Consider the following 17,504-nt stretch of genomic DNA (forward strand, 5'->3'; position numbering starts at 1 on the left):
CAGACAGCCGGGGGTAATTTGGGTGGCTGATTGGCTGCTCAAACTGTGCTGTTCATGGGCACTTCTAGTGTAGCTGACTTGAATAGAGCTTTTGTGTAAATATGCCTCATACACACACTGGCGGGAACAGCATCACGCGAGCACATGGGATGATCTAAAGCAGTCCAGTACAATAGTTGGACAACAAAATAGTTCCTTTGTCGGGCTTGCAATGATTTTTGTCAGAGAAGTTTAAATTCAACGTGTGATAAGTTTTCATTGGTGTTGGCTCATCTGTTTACAGACAGCTATAAACCATGAAGTAGTTAAAAAAATACAGGCACTGTCTGTACATGCAGTATTTACCAACTGCCTTGGGAAAAGATAACAAAGCAGTGTTTTTCTTTAAAGTAGAGAGGCTATTAAAGGTCAACGGCAGCAATAAGCTCAGCACTTTGAGGTTCACAGATGATAAGAACAGTAGTCTGTTTCAAAACAGATAAGAAGTAGAGAGCTGTTTGTCTGCTTGAATAGTTTGTAATTTTAGGGAAACAAATATTTTTATTATTTGAGTACAATGAAACAACGCTTAAGTTTGTCTGTTAAATTTAAGGAACACCCAGCAGCAGTTAGCTTAGCCAAGCATAAAGACTAGCACTGTGCAAAAACAGCTAGCTTGGTATTTTCACAGATAACAGAGTATACATATTGGATTTTACTGATTCAATCAAGTTGTAAATGTGTCATTTTAGGATGGCTTTAATGAGAAAACCTCTAAATTGTAGCCTTAAATATGTGAGTGTATTGCTTTTCAGTAGACTCTGAGCAAAAGATTTCATTGCGAGTATTTAATAAAATGACGTAACACTCCTTTATACTCATTGGTTTGCTCAGTGTGGCTAACATTAGCAGAGCTAGCACCACCAGCCTCCAGTCCTTTTATCAGTCTGTGGTGGCAAGTCTGTTATTCTATGCAGCAGTATAAAACACAAGGATGCGAGGCGACCGGACAAACTAGTGAAAAGAGCTGGCACTGTGATTGGAACCAGGTTGGACTCACAGGGGGCTGTGGTGGAGAGATGCACACAGAAGAAGAGGCCATTCTAAATTACACAGATCATCCACTTCACAACTTCTTTGTGGACGAAACAGAAGCAGTGGACGGCTCATCTCTCTGCGCTGCAGGACTGAGAGATACAGAAAATCATTCATACATTTAATTGTTCAGTCGACTTATCAACACTTTGTGTGCTACTTTAAGCTAGCAAGCAACTATTCATCAATTTTGAAGACATGGGTATCACTTTTCTCATTTATCCGTCAGCAAGAAAATACTTCTTTTTAGTTGAAGTACTCCTTTTCCCTTTCAAATGTCAATGCAAGTCACTGTCTCACCCTGTCAAAAATATATATATATATGTTTACTGCAGTTTGTTGAATTCAGAATGTGTTTATCCCTTAAAACCCAACATATTCTCTCTGTTTTTCCACACTACACCCAAAAAATAAAGATGCTACACAGGAGTGGGTTTAGGATCTGGCTGTGAAAAAAGGTGAGCTGCTCTAAAACAAGTTTGGAGCTGAACGCCAAAGAACAAAGGGGCTGGGAGATTGCATCCTGGTGCCACACCCTCAGGCTGTGGAGTCAAGGCCTTTATGGCATCCTTTGTTAAGCTGCCTGATACACTCTATAACCAGAATCCCCTTTCATCTTCCATGGCACAGAGAGAGAGAGAAAGAGAGCTGCTGAAAAGGTTGTTGTATCCAGAGTATACCTGCAGTGCATTGAAGCAGCAGAACTGGAGAAATGAACAAGATATGGTTGGAGAATTTGGTAAAAATTTTGAATTATGATCTCATAGAAAAAAAGGGGGGTGAGTGTTGCTTTTATCCATGGTGCAATTTCAAGAAAATACAATAATGATGCTTTAAACAATCTTTGAATTTTCATTCTATGCAATATCTTAGCGCTTTAAAAGCGATAAATTAAAGGGTGATACTAAGACAGTGTTCGTCACAATCGACTACGAGAGAGGATGGATTAGGATGTATCCCTTCACAATTTCACACAGGGCTGAGGAAAGAAATTGTCAGGCTCGGGTTTGATAGATCAATTTACCAGCTGTTTCAGCAGGCTTTTCCTTTAGCTATAATTCAATCCCACCCAGTCTAACAGCATAATCTATGACACGCTTGATCTGCTATTCATTTGAAGTGTCGTAGCATCCTGCTTTATCTTCTGATGTGGCTGAGACCTCCTCCATGCAGACGTTTGCTCTGCCGGTTGCTAGGAGCTATTTGTTATATATGTAATTTTCATGGTAATTATGGCCATGCATTAGTCAACATATGACTTGGGATTTAGGCTTCCATATTAATGCACATGTTACTGCCAGTAGAGGCACGAGAAGCTTAAATAGGAATCAAAATCCTCCTAGGATCTCAGTATTGTTCTTATTTTCCTTCTTTCATTAATAAAACAAGATATTTAATGTTTTCTCTTGAGCTGAAATAATCCCAGGTCACATATCTGACAGTAAGTATTTTTTACTCACCACGTATGCACTAAAGCAAAGGCAGTGATTTACACATACACTCACTGCTGTAGGCTTTTATCCTCAGGCGCTTGGATTGCAAAGAATTACATAGGGAGAAACGTATTCATTTGGGGAACGTACCAACTCTCCTTTCCAGGGAAAAGCCTTCAACATACTCATTTTCACCTGAGGCAGAGAATACCATTGTTAGATCACTGAGGTGGTGAAGGAGTTTTAAGGCCTTTGGGAGCAAACTGTGGGTGCAACAATTTCTTTTTGACCTCTTTTACCCTTTTATGAAACTTTGAGGCTTTAAAGATTTATCTGTTTTAACCACACAGCCCTCTAAAATTAGGATAAAGTAAATATGACTGATGTCATTATCTATGGACTGAAGCAAAATGATGTCTCTTACTGTTGATTTAGAACCACAAAAGTGTGTTTTGGAAAGGCCATGGGTGAGGATGTAGCTATTATACGAAAAAGGTCCTTAAAAGCTATGAAATGAGGGAGGAAGAAAAAGAAACTGTGGTTACAGGATGACTAAAAAGCAGAATTTCCTTTATGACAGTCTTATCATCTAAAAAGACATGCTGTATTTGTTCAAGCTTTTTGCATATACCAACACAAAGTGAGACAGGGGAAAAATACGAACTTTTCAACCCTCAATATACTTTCATGCTTGACTTGTTTTGTACAAAATAGTGAAACGGCTCGAGTGGAGTGCTGCTGTGACATTTTATTTAAGCATTCAGTTATCACTGCCATTTTTGAAAAAGCATTTTCTCATTCTATTCAAGTAGAACCAGTTTAAACTCGGTCAATTTGACGGCACAGTCTGGGAATTGTAATACCTCTAAGATGACTTACATGTCCCTATGCAACACTACCATTCAAAAACTCATTCTAAACCTGCTCTTGTGAGGTTAAATAGGCACCTTTATCTTTTAAATTACAGGATGACATGGTTAGTAATCTGAAATATAAAAGTGTCTGGAGTAAAGAAGCCCCCACTTAACATTTGCTGTTTTATGAACAAGTCCAGGCCAGCAGCTCAGCAAGACTGTACCTAGACAGCAGACCCAACATTCTAACAATGTCTGTCATTCCTCTGCTGCTGAAGCAGATATAATGTGAATTATGTAGGAGCATATTCACATAAGACTATAGGATGAAGTACTACCCTTGCAATCACAAGACTTCGACCAGCTCATAATGTCTATGCTAGCATGGTGATTGTAGGAGCCATAATGTTGATTTTTTTTTAACCTTTTATTTACCTGTTCAGTTGTGTGGCTGGAGGCATACAAAGAGGGTGAGTGGGGTTGAATATTTTTCATTGTCATTATCATCATTTATTTAGATCTTTTTTGGTATTGCATTATTTTGAGTGTTTTGTTAATAAATAGAAAAACTTTCCTTGGACATTGATTTGGATTTATGGCAAGACGCGTCACAAACACAAGCCCACTTAGTCTCTGCTGCAATTTTCAATCTTAGCCGCTTCAGTGATAGCAATAAAATGATACAAAGTGACGTATGATATAAAAGACAATGCAAATTAGCTTCCTTTCAGCTACATTTAGTGTCATAGTTTGAGATCATAGACTGAGATACAGCAGTGATTTAGGTAAACTCAGGATATCTATGCCAAAACTTGACGGTAACATGATGATGCTAAGGTTTACTGTGGAGCAATTTTTGAAATTAACAGTTTTTGGGGGACGAAGTAGCCTCCCCTCTATAATATAGGATTTAAAAAATAAATACAAGTCTACAGCTGTCCTAGCTACGCCATGAGATCATACTACATACACCAGGCATTTTTTCGACCGCAGGAACTTTACACCGGTACTGGGGACTTTACCCCTGAACTACGTGCGTTTCGACTGGAGGAACCAGGGTCTAAATTTAGTTCAGGGTTAGTTAATCTCCCCCCTGAAAAGCCTCTGCTTTGGGGGTAGTACTTTTCAAAGGTCCTGGGACTTTCGGTTGAACGTCACAGTGTTTGTGGAGTTTAAACAGTTGTTGAAATACAGAGGGAGTTCCTGGGAATGCATACTAGTTTAGTTTTTTATGAAAATTTCAAAATATTATTTGATTTTTTTTTTTTCTCCATACATCACTGGCCTGATTTGCACAATCTTACCGGGAATTCAGCCCGCGGTCGAAACGCAGACAACAATGGGGGCACAGAAACTTTTTGGTTCCAGGGAAAGTAGTTCTGAGGGCTAAAAGACCCCAGAACTCTTGGTCGAAAAGCACCTAACATTGCATTATGCTGGGAAACTCACAATGCCCGTGCTCACTTGCTCCTGCTCAGCAGTATGAGGGTTTAATTTGTTCTTAGTCTTAGTGGCATGCTAACAATTTCTAAGTAGCACTTAAAATAGATTTTCATGTGGTGTGTTAAGAATTTAATAAGATTATAATGACACTCTCATATCTGCACACTAAATGTGAAGCTACAGCTGGTCCATTCAGTGTAACATAACTTGGTTTAGCTTAACACCAAGCCTTGAAATTAAGGAAATAGCTTTCTTGGCTACCTGATAACTGATGGCCCACCCTTTAAATGAACAAATTCAACAAAGAAGATATATGTGAAAACAAATATGCATTAGAGGAGCTGTTAAGGTTGTTGTTACCCAGACAGAGGACAAATTAGCTTTTTCTAGCCTTTATGCTAACATTAGCAAGCCAGGTGCTGGTTGTAGCTTCATATTATTAATACAGATGTTAGGGAGGTATACCTTTTCATTTAAATTTATTTCAAAAGTTTTTTTCAACTACATCCAATCTTTAATTTACTAAAATAAGTATGTGACCTGGGATGACCAAAAATACAACATTGCAGAGCAAAGAATCTTGAAAGAAGTCACAAGGGAACCATTAATGTCTTATAAATTCTGTGCCGCTGTTATGAAATTAGATAATTTGACAGGAAGGCAACAGTTTCTCACCTGATAGTCCTCATAGAAATCAGGATTGATCCTGTGAGGAAAATTATTGTCTGCGCACACATTTGTGGTGACCAGTGGAATAATTGTTTAGATATTTCAGCCTTGACCAAAGTGATGCACCAACAGACTGATCGACATTGCCAACCCTTGAGCCTTGTCAAAGTTTAAAAAGTCTCTAGTGTGCCTTCTGCTATTGTGTCCTTCTTCATAATACACTTATTACATGTTGTTTTTGTTCAATATCCTCAATTATTCTATCATTGTTTTCCTCTTACGTGGCATATCAAATCAGCCATAAAACAAAAGATACATTTCATTTTTGGTTACACTCAATGATATTTAGAAATCAGACCACAAACAGCACCTTCTTTAAGAGAATTCCTTCTTGGTTTTGCATTTTGGCACCAAAAGAAAAACAAACACACAATGAATGTAACCCCCTGAGACAACTGCACCACCAGATAAAAAAATATAAAGTACAAGTTTTAATTGAAATTACTGAAAAGAAGTGCTATCTGATTGACATGCTCTGTTTTTGCTTTTATAAATTTGCTGTTGGTCATGGAGTATCAGTTAATTATGCAAGCTAATATGCATGAAAAAATGATTCATCCATGGTATTACTTTCAAACTGCCAGCAGCTAAAACAAGTAGATTTGACTTAGGCGGGGGGCTTCTTGACTGTTAAATAGAAAAACATGAACATTTTCATTTGTTATATTTGCATTATTATGTCACGAGTTTTACTGTTTGTTTTGTATGCATGTCTCCCGATGCAGTGCAAAGCATAACATGCACCTATAGAATTGTGGGAGGAGGTTTGTTGTTCTACTGCCCTACTCCTAGTGGATACATGTTCTTGCAAAACATCGCTCCATGTTGTTGTCGGTCCTTGAAAGACTGTGTCATCGAGGCCATGAACCTTTTGCATTTTCATTATCTCTGACTGACGTGTGGGGCCCTACATGCCCTCTAGGTACACTCCTCCCAACATGCCACGCCTCCTGCAGCCTGAAAGTTCAACAACTTTTTGCCAACAGCAAAGAAAAACACTGTTGTGCCACTGATCCCATTTCCCAAAGCCCGCCTATATAAAGGTACATGTGGAGTCCAGGAGAATGTAAAGGTTCAGCTGACTGGCAAAAGGGAGTTTGCTCTTTGGGACAAGATCAGTGAAAGTTTTAACCTGCATTCAAGAGGGATTACATTGGAGTCCTGCTTTCAATCTGGTAAAATGTCTTTTGTTTAAATAAGTTCACAGAAGTCAATCTATGTAATCTCTGTTTATGTGTCTATTACAGCTTGGATTAAACAGTGATTATGAGTTAATAGGCTATTTGACTTGTGTTACGTTCATGTACACTACCAGTCAAAAGTTTGGAAACATTCAAGGATTTGTATTTATTTTAATTATTTGAAACACTGTAGATTAATGCCAAAGAGATCCAAAATATAAATAAACATATATAGAATTATTTAATTAACAAAAAAGTGTTAAACAAACCAGAATATGTTTTATATTTTAGATTCTGTAAAATAGCATTATTTTTTCCTTCATGACAGCTTTGCACACTCTTGGTATTCTCTCAGTCTGCTTCATGAAGTGGGGTCCTGGAATGGTTTTTAATTAACATGAGCCTTGTCAAGAGTTCATTTGTAGAATGACTTGCCTTCTTAATGTGTTTGAGACCATTAGTTGTGTTGTTCAGAGGTAGGGTTAGTACACAATGGATTGCCCTATTTGACGACTGTTGTAATCCATATTATGGCAAAACCAGATTATTTCATAGTTGTGATGTCTTCAGTATTAATCTACAATGTCGAAAATACTAAAAATAAATAAAAACCATTGAATGAGAAGGTGTGTCCAAACTTTTGACCAATAGTGTACATCTCTAAGGTCTGGTCTTTCTACAACTTACTTTTTAATCAAGCGTCTTTCTATGTTGTGTTAATAACAACTATAATAGATATAGTGCATATTTAAAAATCTACACATTGTAGATGCATTGTCAATGGACAAATGAAATTGTACTATTCAAATGCTCATAAGTTGGCTACTTGTGTTTTTTTTTAATTGTATGTTTAGATAATTGTGTCTCGTGGCTGGTTTTGGGATGGAAATGTATTTTATGCATGACAAAAAAGTAAGATTATATCAGTTTCAGCACTGTCCTTGATTTTTTTTTTTTTGAACATTATACCATATACTCTACATACAGTTGGTACACAATAACTGAGTGTTTTTTTCTATTTTCTTTTACAAATGCATCATCTTTAACTTAAACATGACACTCAAAGACTTCCTCAGTATTTTACTTGAAATCAAAATAAAGTGGCCGTACCATTTCATGTACCCAAATAAAATTATGCCCAGGACATGGTGGTTATTTACATTCTGCCATGTATTTTAGCCAGTTCGACTAACAGAATTTTACTATGTTACCAGTGTAGCGAATATAGTAAAAAGTCAAATGAAATAATAAATAAAATCAAAAGAAACAAAACATTCCAACTTCTGTAGCTATGAACTAGGGTTTCCTCTCCACAATTGACATCTCAGAAAAAATCTGACCTAATTAGTTTTATGTACTTGATCCAGTTTTCCCAAATTCTTTTAAATCTATCCGCCTCCAGTTTCAAAGAAAAAGTTAGCTTTTTTTATCTATTATTATTATTATTATTATTATTATTATTATTATTATGTAAATATATCTATCCCCAAATCTTGTATCCTTGATTTTATAATAGCTCTTGAAATGCTCTTTACATAAGGGGTTACTTATAGTTCTGCTACCATTTAAAGTACTGCTCTGTTTCCACTTTCACTTCAGCTCTGCAGCCTCCAGAACTACTCAGCGCGTCTGTTCCGGACGAAGGGGGCGGTGGGGTGGCGCCACGTCATATCAGCCGCCGCGCTCTGATTGGCTGTCGATTCTCACCCGACACAGCTGTGATTGTTTTCTGCAGAGGAAGCTGTTGCCCCCGGTATGAGATCTGTGCTGTGGAACGGAGCAGCACTGTGTTGTTGTTCTCGCTCAATGTTTGTCTGCTAACGAATGATGTGAACAAATAACGTGATTGAAGTCCTTGTTGTACCGAGCAGGAGAACAAGGAGGGGATCCTGGGTAGATTAGTAGCTGTGGCGCGGATGAACAGGAGTGGAGGCTCCTGTTTATTGGACCAGACACTGACGACGTCTGGAGATCAAGGTAAGGAACAAGGAACACGTTTTTTTCTTACTTTAATGCCAATCATTTATTTTTCAGAGAAGCCAATAAACAATGTGTGTCATTATTCAATTTAAAGTGTATCCCTTTTGTCCTATCCCTTCATATAGCCCAAAAGTGCCAAATGCCCAGACTGGAGGATCACTGCTGGAGCTGCTCCTGTGCATCAAGGGTTGAAAGTAAGCACTCATCTGGAGCTAACTGGATAGCATCTAAAGCTGAAGAAATGATGTCCATTATCACTTCAGTGCTTAGCAATGCCTATGGCTCTCTGCACGACGTCCGGACAGCCAACCTCATCCGCCGGGGTCTGGTCCTCTTCACTGTGGGAGCGTTTCTCGCCCTGGTGCTCAACTTGCTGCAGATTCAAAGACATGTCACTCTGTTTCCAGAAGAGGTGATGACAACTTTGTTCTCATCTGCTTGGTGGATCCCTCCTTGTTGTGGAACAGGAGCCGGTAAGTCAACAAATAGTTAATCCGTGTGTTTAATTTTCGGAGCAGCCAGAGCAGGGTGATGAGTACTTTGCTGCAAAGTTTGGGACAAAGGAATGCAGAGAGGGGAGGGTATAGTGCTGCTGTTTGCTTCCTTTAAGTAAAAGCATGAAAAGGAGGGTAGTCAGTCATAGCAATTTTAAAAAATCATCAGTGGCTGCAGAAAGTCGTGACATTATCCCTGCAAAGTTTACTCAAACCACAAATTCTGCAGCAGAACAGTGCAATTCTGTCTCTAAAACAAAGTGTTCTGTTTATACTGCTGCTGTCAGCTTCTGTGCTATCAGGTGGATGTGACTCATTATTCGGCCTTGTTTTTGTTGGCTATTATATAAACCTTCTTCTCCACTGCTATAATAGTCTTGATGGTTTTGTCTGGCACAGTTGTGAAAAAAAATGACTTAGTACGTATGGCAGAGATTCTCGAGCTCTGATTGGCTGCAACAACAGGACACGAGGTGAGCTGTGCGCTCATTGGCTGGTGTCATAACGGGTGAGCTGAGGGGCGGTACTTTAAGGCCAGGAACCCGGAAATGGGGGAATGGGAGGAAAAACAACCGCGTCTCTCGTCAGCTCCTCCTCCTGTTTGCTTCAGGGCAGAAAACAAGTGAATGTGGAGGTGTAGCTTCTTGTCTTGACAGTCTGTTTACATTAGTTTATGCATTATTAATTGCTGTCAGTGCCGTGCAAGGACTTGTTGAAGTCTTTATTGTGTAAACTAGGGCAACACGTAGTTTACTGTGAGCTTAGTTATGTCAAAGTCTGCATCTAAAATGTACTTCTTTTAGGAATATTTTTTATTTTGGGGGCTTTTCAGAGAATATAGGACAGTGAATAGAGAAGGAAAGTAAGAGAGAAAGTGGGGAATGACATGGGCTAAGGCAGGGATGTCAAACTAATTCAGTTCAGGGGCCACATACTGACCAATTTGATCTCAAGTGGACCGAACTAGTAAGATCATAACATAATAACCTATAAAGAAGGACAACTCCAAAATTTCCCTTTGTTTTAGTGCAAAAAGTACAGGTAAATTCAGAAAATGTTCACTTTTAATGAACTATATTATTACTAAAACAGCTGTTGTATTTTTAGCCATGATGAGTCTCATAGTGGGGCCAAATATTTTATTCTTTAAGCACTGAAACCTGCTGCAAACACAGCAAGCACACAGGTTTCCCACTCACCTGCGCAGTTCAGGTGCACTCCATCAGCACAATGATTGTATTCAACCTCCAGAGAACAAATCTGATAGAGTAATTACTTTTATTGAAAAATTGCAGTTATTCTCTTCTCTGTAATTTTTTCATTTGGGAAGTCATCCACGGCCGGATTGGAGCCTCTAGTGGGCCGGTTTTGGCCTGCAGGCCGTAGGTTTAACACCCCTGGGCTAAGGGCTGCAGTTTGGAATGAATCCCGGGCTGCTCGCTTTGAGGACTAAAGCTTGTATACATGGGGCGCAAGTGTCTAACAACAAGACCAAACTGGTTACATCTCTTTAAATCAATCTGTCCATTATCTATGGTTAACCTAGGAAAAACAACATTAAAGAAGTTTAAGAGACAAAGTAGAAGAGTGTTCTTTTATTGGGGGGGGGGGTTGTAAGCAGAAGCACCCCCAGGGGATATAGGCCCCAACACTTCACTACCATAAATCTTCAAATATATTTGACACCCCCTTGTCAGTCATGAGCTCTTAGATTTATCCAACTTGTATACTTGCACAAGTGTATTCAAGTGTCTCCATGAGTCTCTTATTTTAGCAGTGCTTGTTCAGCGAATAAAAGAATCCCCACAAAGCAGCTCCCTGAAAACATTTTGCCCCCCCCCCCCCTGGTGTTTCACAGGATATCTGCTTATTTTTTGTGTTGGTTTGTTTTGTTTTCACAGCTGTCATCGGCCTGCTGTATCCCTGCCTCGACAGCCATTTGGGAGAGCCACATAAGTTCAAGAGGGAGTGGGCCAGCGTCATGAGGTGCATCGCAGTGTTCGTAGGCATCAACCACGCCAGTGTTGTATCCTTTCGTCCAAGGACTGACCGTTACATTCGTCAAAGATAGTTTGTCATTTTTGACATAACAAGTTTGCAAAGTAGTTTGTGCTAAAGGATGTCTTCCTGTACCCTTATCATGTGATAGATCTTAGTGCTAACAGGTAAATCAAATATTTGCACAAGAACTTACCCCTCTCTAGCGTCACACCTGTTTGACTTTATCCCTAACTGCCTCGTACCTCAGAAACTAGACATTGACAACAACGTGCAGCTCTCCCTAACCCTCGCAGCCTTGTCCTTGGGCCTGTGGTGGACATTTGACCGGTCCAGGAGCGGCTTTGGTTTGGGGATCACCACTGCCTTCCTTGCAACCATCATCACACAGCTGCTGGTCTACAATGGAGTCTACCAGTAAGTTAGCTTTCGTTTCTGCTGCTATCTTTGATGATCAGTCCCTAAGTTCTGTTTTGCTTTACACCCATAACAAAAACGGTTTTGCATAAATGTTTGTTATACAGCTGAGGTGGTAATACATTTAGCCTGTTCCTGTCAAACAAAGATGTTGTGACAGGTTGTAATTAAAGTTCTGAGTCCTGTTTTTGAAAGTCCCTTTGTCTCTTTGAGCATTTTTAACATGCCTTAGTGATAAACAAAAAGTGCTCAGCTGAGAGAAGGAAGTGTTTGTCATGAATCAAGGTGCAAAGGCAGCCGGGGAAAAAAAGAGAGGGAAATATGAGGGGAGATAATTATGAGTCCGTGTGTTTCTTTTTCTGTGACATAAAATCTTGTGTAACTCTATAGACTGTGGTTTATTATGACTCCTTGCAAAGAGGTCATAGGTCAGAATCTGCTACTAAATGACACAAGTTAACCTGCTCTATGGCATGAACACTAAATTATGTTTTTGTTTTGGCTCTTTCAGGTACACATCTCCAGACTTCTTGTATGTACGCTCCTGGCTACCATGTATATTCTTCTCAGGCGGTGTTACTGTGGGAAACATTGGACGACAACTTGCCATGGTAAGTCTGCACCTTTCTTTAACCTTTAATCTTATATCTTACGTTTCTTATCTCCTTTTTTAAGTTACTTTTTGGGGCATTTTCTTGCCTTATTGGTAGGACAACTAAAGAGAGAGGCTGTAAATGTGGAGAGTAGTGAGTGGAGGAAAACATGCAGCAAAAGGTCATGACCGGGAGTTAATCCAGCTACCGCTGCAACAAGGACTCTGGCCTCTATATATGGGGTGCGTGCTTCACTGCTAGGTCAACCTAGGGGCACATTTCTCATCTATCTTTAAGAGTTGATTTCATTCCTCTGAGTAACAATCAGACTCCAGCAGGCCTTTGGTAAAATGTAATGATGCAAGTTCACTCAACAGTCAAAGCAGCAGTCTGTAATCTTGAAATTGAAACTCTCTAACCCTGTGAGAAAGAAATAATTTACCTCAAGACTACTTTCAGTCAATAGGAGGTGTAAGGTTTATTCCTGTCAGCCCCCACCGCAAGAAGTCGCCTGATCCGATGTAAGAGGAGGAAATATTCAAGCAACACCACTTAGCACTTACATGCAACTGGTGCATAACCTGGGACATTCTTGCTGCTTGTTAATTTGACGTTTATATAGGAATATATCTAACTAGATGTGTTTTTAGACAAAACTGTGTGTTTTAATGATTTTTGGGGATTTTTTGCCTTTTTTGATTGGACAGCTGAAGACGGACAGCTGAGCAATCAGGAGTTGAAATAGTTATTAGTGTTGAGAACTGTAGCCACTGTTTGGGGGCATACAATTTACCTATTTAGCAAATAAAGCATCCCGCAAAAGATTGTTTTTGTTTCATAATCTTAAATTCATAATGTATTTGATATTTTGGTGGAGTTGGGCATATTTAATCTCCAAAAGTCACTTTTATCCTAAGCTTTTGGATGATCTATTCCTTGAAGCAGCCGCCAAACCAGTTTCACTTCTTCAGATTGTTTTACACTCAAAGTAAATCTATGATCTTGATACGATTCACCGAAATACACCTGTGATCCACTCTTCTGTTTCTGTCACTTGCAAAACACTTCCACACACATTTGTCTTTATCAGCCTTTAAAATCTGTAAATGTCAGACTGTTCTGCACTCCGTCTAAACCGGTTGACAGAGATTCCGACTTCAAAAGACTCCTCTGCACCACACACGCTTATTTTGCTGATGTTCAGCTGAGCCATGACAGCCGATAACATTGTCAAAAGGTTTAAAGTTGCTGAAAGTGCATTGGAAGCCCTCCTTCCTTCATAATTATCCCATCAAGTCAGCTTTGACGTCTTCATTAAGCCCGTGCCCAGAAGCCTCACCTCATTCTGTCTGTAAAGTAAGAGTCCCATCACTCCCTCAGTTTGACTCAGTGAAAGCGTGAAAGCAGATTAAGGGCTGTTGTTTTTCACAGTCGTGGCGAGACACAGAGCCAGTCAGGACTCGGCTGACCAGAGGGTCATTTGCTACTCGTTGTTTTTGTTTGTGATGAGGCCTGAGGAATGTTGGCACAAGTCTGCACTCGTGGTTTTGTTCTCTTGTTTTTCTCGCTTTCGCTCCAGTGACTCATTTATGAGAGTGATTTGGAGGAACATGAGACTCTTCCTCGAATCTGTTTTTTGGTTGCTCCCCTTTTGTGCATAATGTAGATTCCAGTGAAACAATCTGTTTGGCAGCATTGACCAAGCAGAATAAAAAAAAGCTGTCGCTCTGTCCAACTCTTGCACTCATTAGATCTGCTTTGAAGCTGAATGGCAATTAATTTTACAAGTTTATCTACAGTTACAGTCGAACGTGCCATTTTGGAGTCATTGCACAAACTGCTGAACCAAACATGTAATGCTGAGTTCTTTATATCTGAAGTGTTGATGATGACAAAAAAAGTATAAAGTATATGAAAGAGCAGTTTTTCATGCTGAGAAAGCAGTACCGTTTCCTCTCTGGAAAAAAAGTTCCAAAAAATAAGGAACAGAAAGACAAATACTCTGTTCTTTAAATCTAAAGCAGAAGCAGGAATTATTCCTGTGAATGCAAAAGTTAGTCAGTATTGTCAAGTTTACAGGATACAGATGTGTTGATGACGGCTGGATGGCTTTTCGCTTACAGGTCTGGTTCTGTTCAGGGTTTCTGCCAACAGAAAAGAAATCTTTCCTTCTGTTTTGACAGTGCTTGCATATGAAGGATTAATTCTGTGTCTCTGTTAATAAGACTACAACGGGTAAAGTATTAAAAGATAACTTTTGTAATGATTAAGTCTTCTCCTTCTTTCTCTCCTCAGGGCGGTCCAGAGAAACCCCACATGGACTGAGCGGCTGAAAATCACATGAAGGGCAGCCGTTGTCCAAATGGACAAGTTATGTGAAGAACGAGACGAGTAACATGAGAAAAAAGACTCATTGTTTTGACTTCATCCTTTGTTCTATCAACAAAGTGCGGGTCAGAAGAAGCCCCTCATCTAACGTGCCATGTCCTCTGCACCTCCCTGTGGCCAAACAACCTCCTCCTCCCACCCTTGTTGTCCTCCATTAGCAGTACAGCTTACTTCACACTAAGACCAGAGGACAGTGTTTGCCTTCTGTTTTGTTTCTTTGAAGTGAACTGTTTTTGATTTCATGCTGGAAGTTTGTTTCTTTCCGTAGTTTATGGATTGGAAGGTTGCGTGTATGATTTAGTGTGAATGTATCCTGATCTTGGCAGACGTAAAGTGAGAGGGGTGCTGTAACTTTTAGCCTGAATATTATATGATCATAAAAGGGAATATTGCATGAGTGGGCAAATAACAGTGTGTTCACTCTCACATAGAAATGTATTCAGCTGCCACAGTTGCATCACTGAAGCACAGGGTAGATGTATGTTCCCAGTCAAACCAAATTAAGTATTTATTTTATGAGTTTTGAATGACCCCAAACCAAATGTACCACGATTGACAATGAATGATGCCTCCCATTGGGAAGCAATTGATGGAGATTTGTGAAACAGCTTTTGTTTAAATGTTAAGATCTGTTTGGTAAATATGTAGCTAGCACCAGAAGCAGGTTAGCTTGTTTAGACTTGGCACAAATACTAACACAGGGTTCGGCTAGCGTGTCCTTGCTGAGAGTACCAAAACGTACCTGCCAATTAAAGTGTTTTATCTGTCAGCTGGCCTAACCACATGTTTACTGTACGGAGCAGTTTTGACCTTATTGTATGAGTTAAGGTGCTCCTTTATTGAGAGCTGTGTGGTAAATGTGCTAGCTGAAGCCTGCAATCAGGAGAAGGCTGGCAACATGGAAATATCACCCTGGCAAAATCTGCCGAAGGCTCAGTAATTAACATTTTGCATTTGTGTCCTTGATTCAAACTTTAAAGGCTAAGCTAACTAGCACTAGCTACATATTTACCCTACAGCCACCAGAGTGGTGTATTGGAGTGTAATGAGGAGGTACAGGAAATGTGTCCAGGAGTGCCAAGTCGTTTGATACACGTTTATACTGGCTGATATTCACTTGTTTTTCTTGAATTAGTGGTATTTAGCAGTGAATCATGTTGTATTCACAGCTAACTGTCTGTCAGTGTAAAAATCACATGTTTTGGAAAACTCCCCTGAGACCTTCGGTTTGTCGTTTTGTCTGTTCTGGCAAGTTTCAGAGAGACAGACGGAGGATTGTTAAGTAAGGAAGCAGGGAGAGGTAAGACCTCAAAGCATTAGTCTGGTTGAAAGTATGCCATTCTGAGCGTATTTAGTGTTTTTTGACTATCAGGGCGAGAAAGTCACAGCGGTGGATGTTTTTTCTTAACAAATGTTCTGGAAGTTTACTACAACTTCTTCTGCCAGCATCTTTGGTTTTTGTTTAAAACCAGTTTGAAACTTTTTATCTTTTGCAACCAGGTGTTAAATGTCTCATGCTCCCCACTGAGACAAACATTTTACTGTGTGATGGCACACATTTCCCATTTCAAGTTTTATTTTCAAACAATAGTTTGGGAACGCTAAGAGAGGGCAGGACATTATGACTTAAGATTTGCAATCTGTGATTGCCGGTGTATTATAGAATGTAGTGCTTTTGTCACTATAACAGTTTAGTTTTATCATGTGTACAAACATTATGACATTACAGCTTGTATGTATAATGGCTTGCCTTTGTAATCAGACAGGTATTATTACCATACTAGACTAGACTAGGTAGTTTGTGTTTGGGGGTCTAGAGGATTAAGTGCAATCAGATTATACATGAGCCGATTATTCTTCCTTATTTATTATTTCTGACAAAGGCTAAAAAAGTACATAACATGTGTAAGTATATGCAGTGTGGATACTTCAAAAAGAGCAATAACGTCTTTGGTTTTTTGGTCAGAGATTACATGCCTTCAGGGTCGTCCAATGACTCTCTCAAGAGATGACATAAAGTACATACATTGTGTCAAACTGGTGTGACAAAAAAAGAAATCTCATTTAGTAGCATAATGGAAGGAAACCTGATTTATTTTTTTAAATACTTTTTGAGGCAGATCACTTTTTGGGTTGAATCTGCTGATGTTCAGGTGTGTTTAACTGAAGAGGAAGCTTTATTTTTCAAGGTGGTGAAGCACCTTTTGTTTTGATGTTTTAGAGTTGTGTGTGTGTGTCTGATATTTCAGATGTGTATCATTTTGCTACCATGGATTTAAGTGAAAATAAAAACACCTGACGAGGATATTTGTGTCAAGTTTTTACTAACATTTGTGGTTGGATTATTGGATTTAAAGTTAACACAGGAGATTAATTAAAGAACTATGTGCATGACTTTGTTACTCTCACTGAAAGCAGAAACTTGCAGTGATATAAACCTTTAAAAATCAATTGTAATGCACCCTGTTGCCCTTGATCATTTCACAATAGTGCAACCACACGTCTGAACTGCTCATGTAAAACAAAATCCCACAGATTTTTTATCTTTCTGGTGTCAGATGAAGCCGCAGCTCAATTACACTGAAGCTTTCTGGGGTGCTGACGGAGGAGTTTGTTGTGTCTGCTGTCACGGTCAAGTTGAATAGATGAGGACGCTCTTTTGTCTGGGGTCTGTCAGTCTCCAGAGCCATTATATCGTCTTTGGCTGCATCTTCCCTCTGTAAGACCCCTCCCAGCCAACACCCCCCTACCCCCGCCCCTCCCCAAAATAAAAAAAAATAAAAAAACTGAAACTACCCCCCACCCACCCACCCCCTGTGTGTCACTGGGATCATGAGGAACTGCCCCCCCCCCTCCTCTTCTGTCTACTCCCTCTCTGAACACGCCTTTCTGGAGGGCAGACTTCTATTTATACCTAGCG

General features: G+C 39.5%; 1 protein-coding gene across 2 annotated transcripts; it reads left to right on the forward strand.

Moving 5' to 3' along the window:
- The first annotated feature begins 6,554 nt into the window (after positions 1 to 6,554).
- Positions 6,555 to 16,889, forward strand: insig1 (insulin induced gene 1). 2 transcript variants are annotated; one of them, XM_034706673.1, is made up of 8 exons: positions 6,555 to 6,708; positions 8,314 to 8,467; positions 8,586 to 8,691; positions 8,820 to 9,167; positions 11,090 to 11,214; positions 11,437 to 11,603; positions 12,115 to 12,214; positions 14,492 to 16,889. In XM_034706673.1, exons 3-8 carry the CDS (start codon positions 8,631 to 8,633, stop codon positions 14,519 to 14,521), a joined length of 831 nt encoding a protein of 276 aa, XP_034562564.1. In that variant the 5' UTR covers positions 6,555 to 6,708; positions 8,314 to 8,467; positions 8,586 to 8,630; the 3' UTR covers positions 14,522 to 16,889. The 2 variants fall into 2 exon arrangements, with proteins under 2 accessions (XP_034562564.1, XP_034562563.1); XM_034706672.1 differs by lacking the exons at positions 6,555 to 6,708; positions 8,314 to 8,467 and having other exon boundaries at positions 8,470 to 8,691.
- Positions 16,890 to 17,504: the final 615 nt, after the last annotated feature.

Source organism: Notolabrus celidotus, chromosome 17 (assembly GCF_009762535.1).
Source record: "Notolabrus celidotus isolate fNotCel1 chromosome 17, fNotCel1.pri, whole genome shotgun sequence".
Lineage (NCBI taxonomy): Eukaryota > Metazoa > Chordata > Actinopteri > Labriformes > Labridae > Notolabrus > Notolabrus celidotus.

Coding starts and splice junctions, on each gene's coding strand:
- insig1 (XM_034706673.1), top strand. CDS start 8,631: ATGAACAGGAGTGGAGGCTCCTGTTTATTGGACCAGACACTGACGACG. Junction 8,692..8,819: donor GACGACGTCTGGAGATCAAG/GTAAGGAACAAG, acceptor CCCTTCATATAG/CCCAAAAGTGCCAAATGCCC. Junction 11,215..11,436: donor GCATCAACCACGCCAGTGTT/GTATCCTTTCGT, acceptor CTCGTACCTCAG/AAACTAGACATTGACAACAA.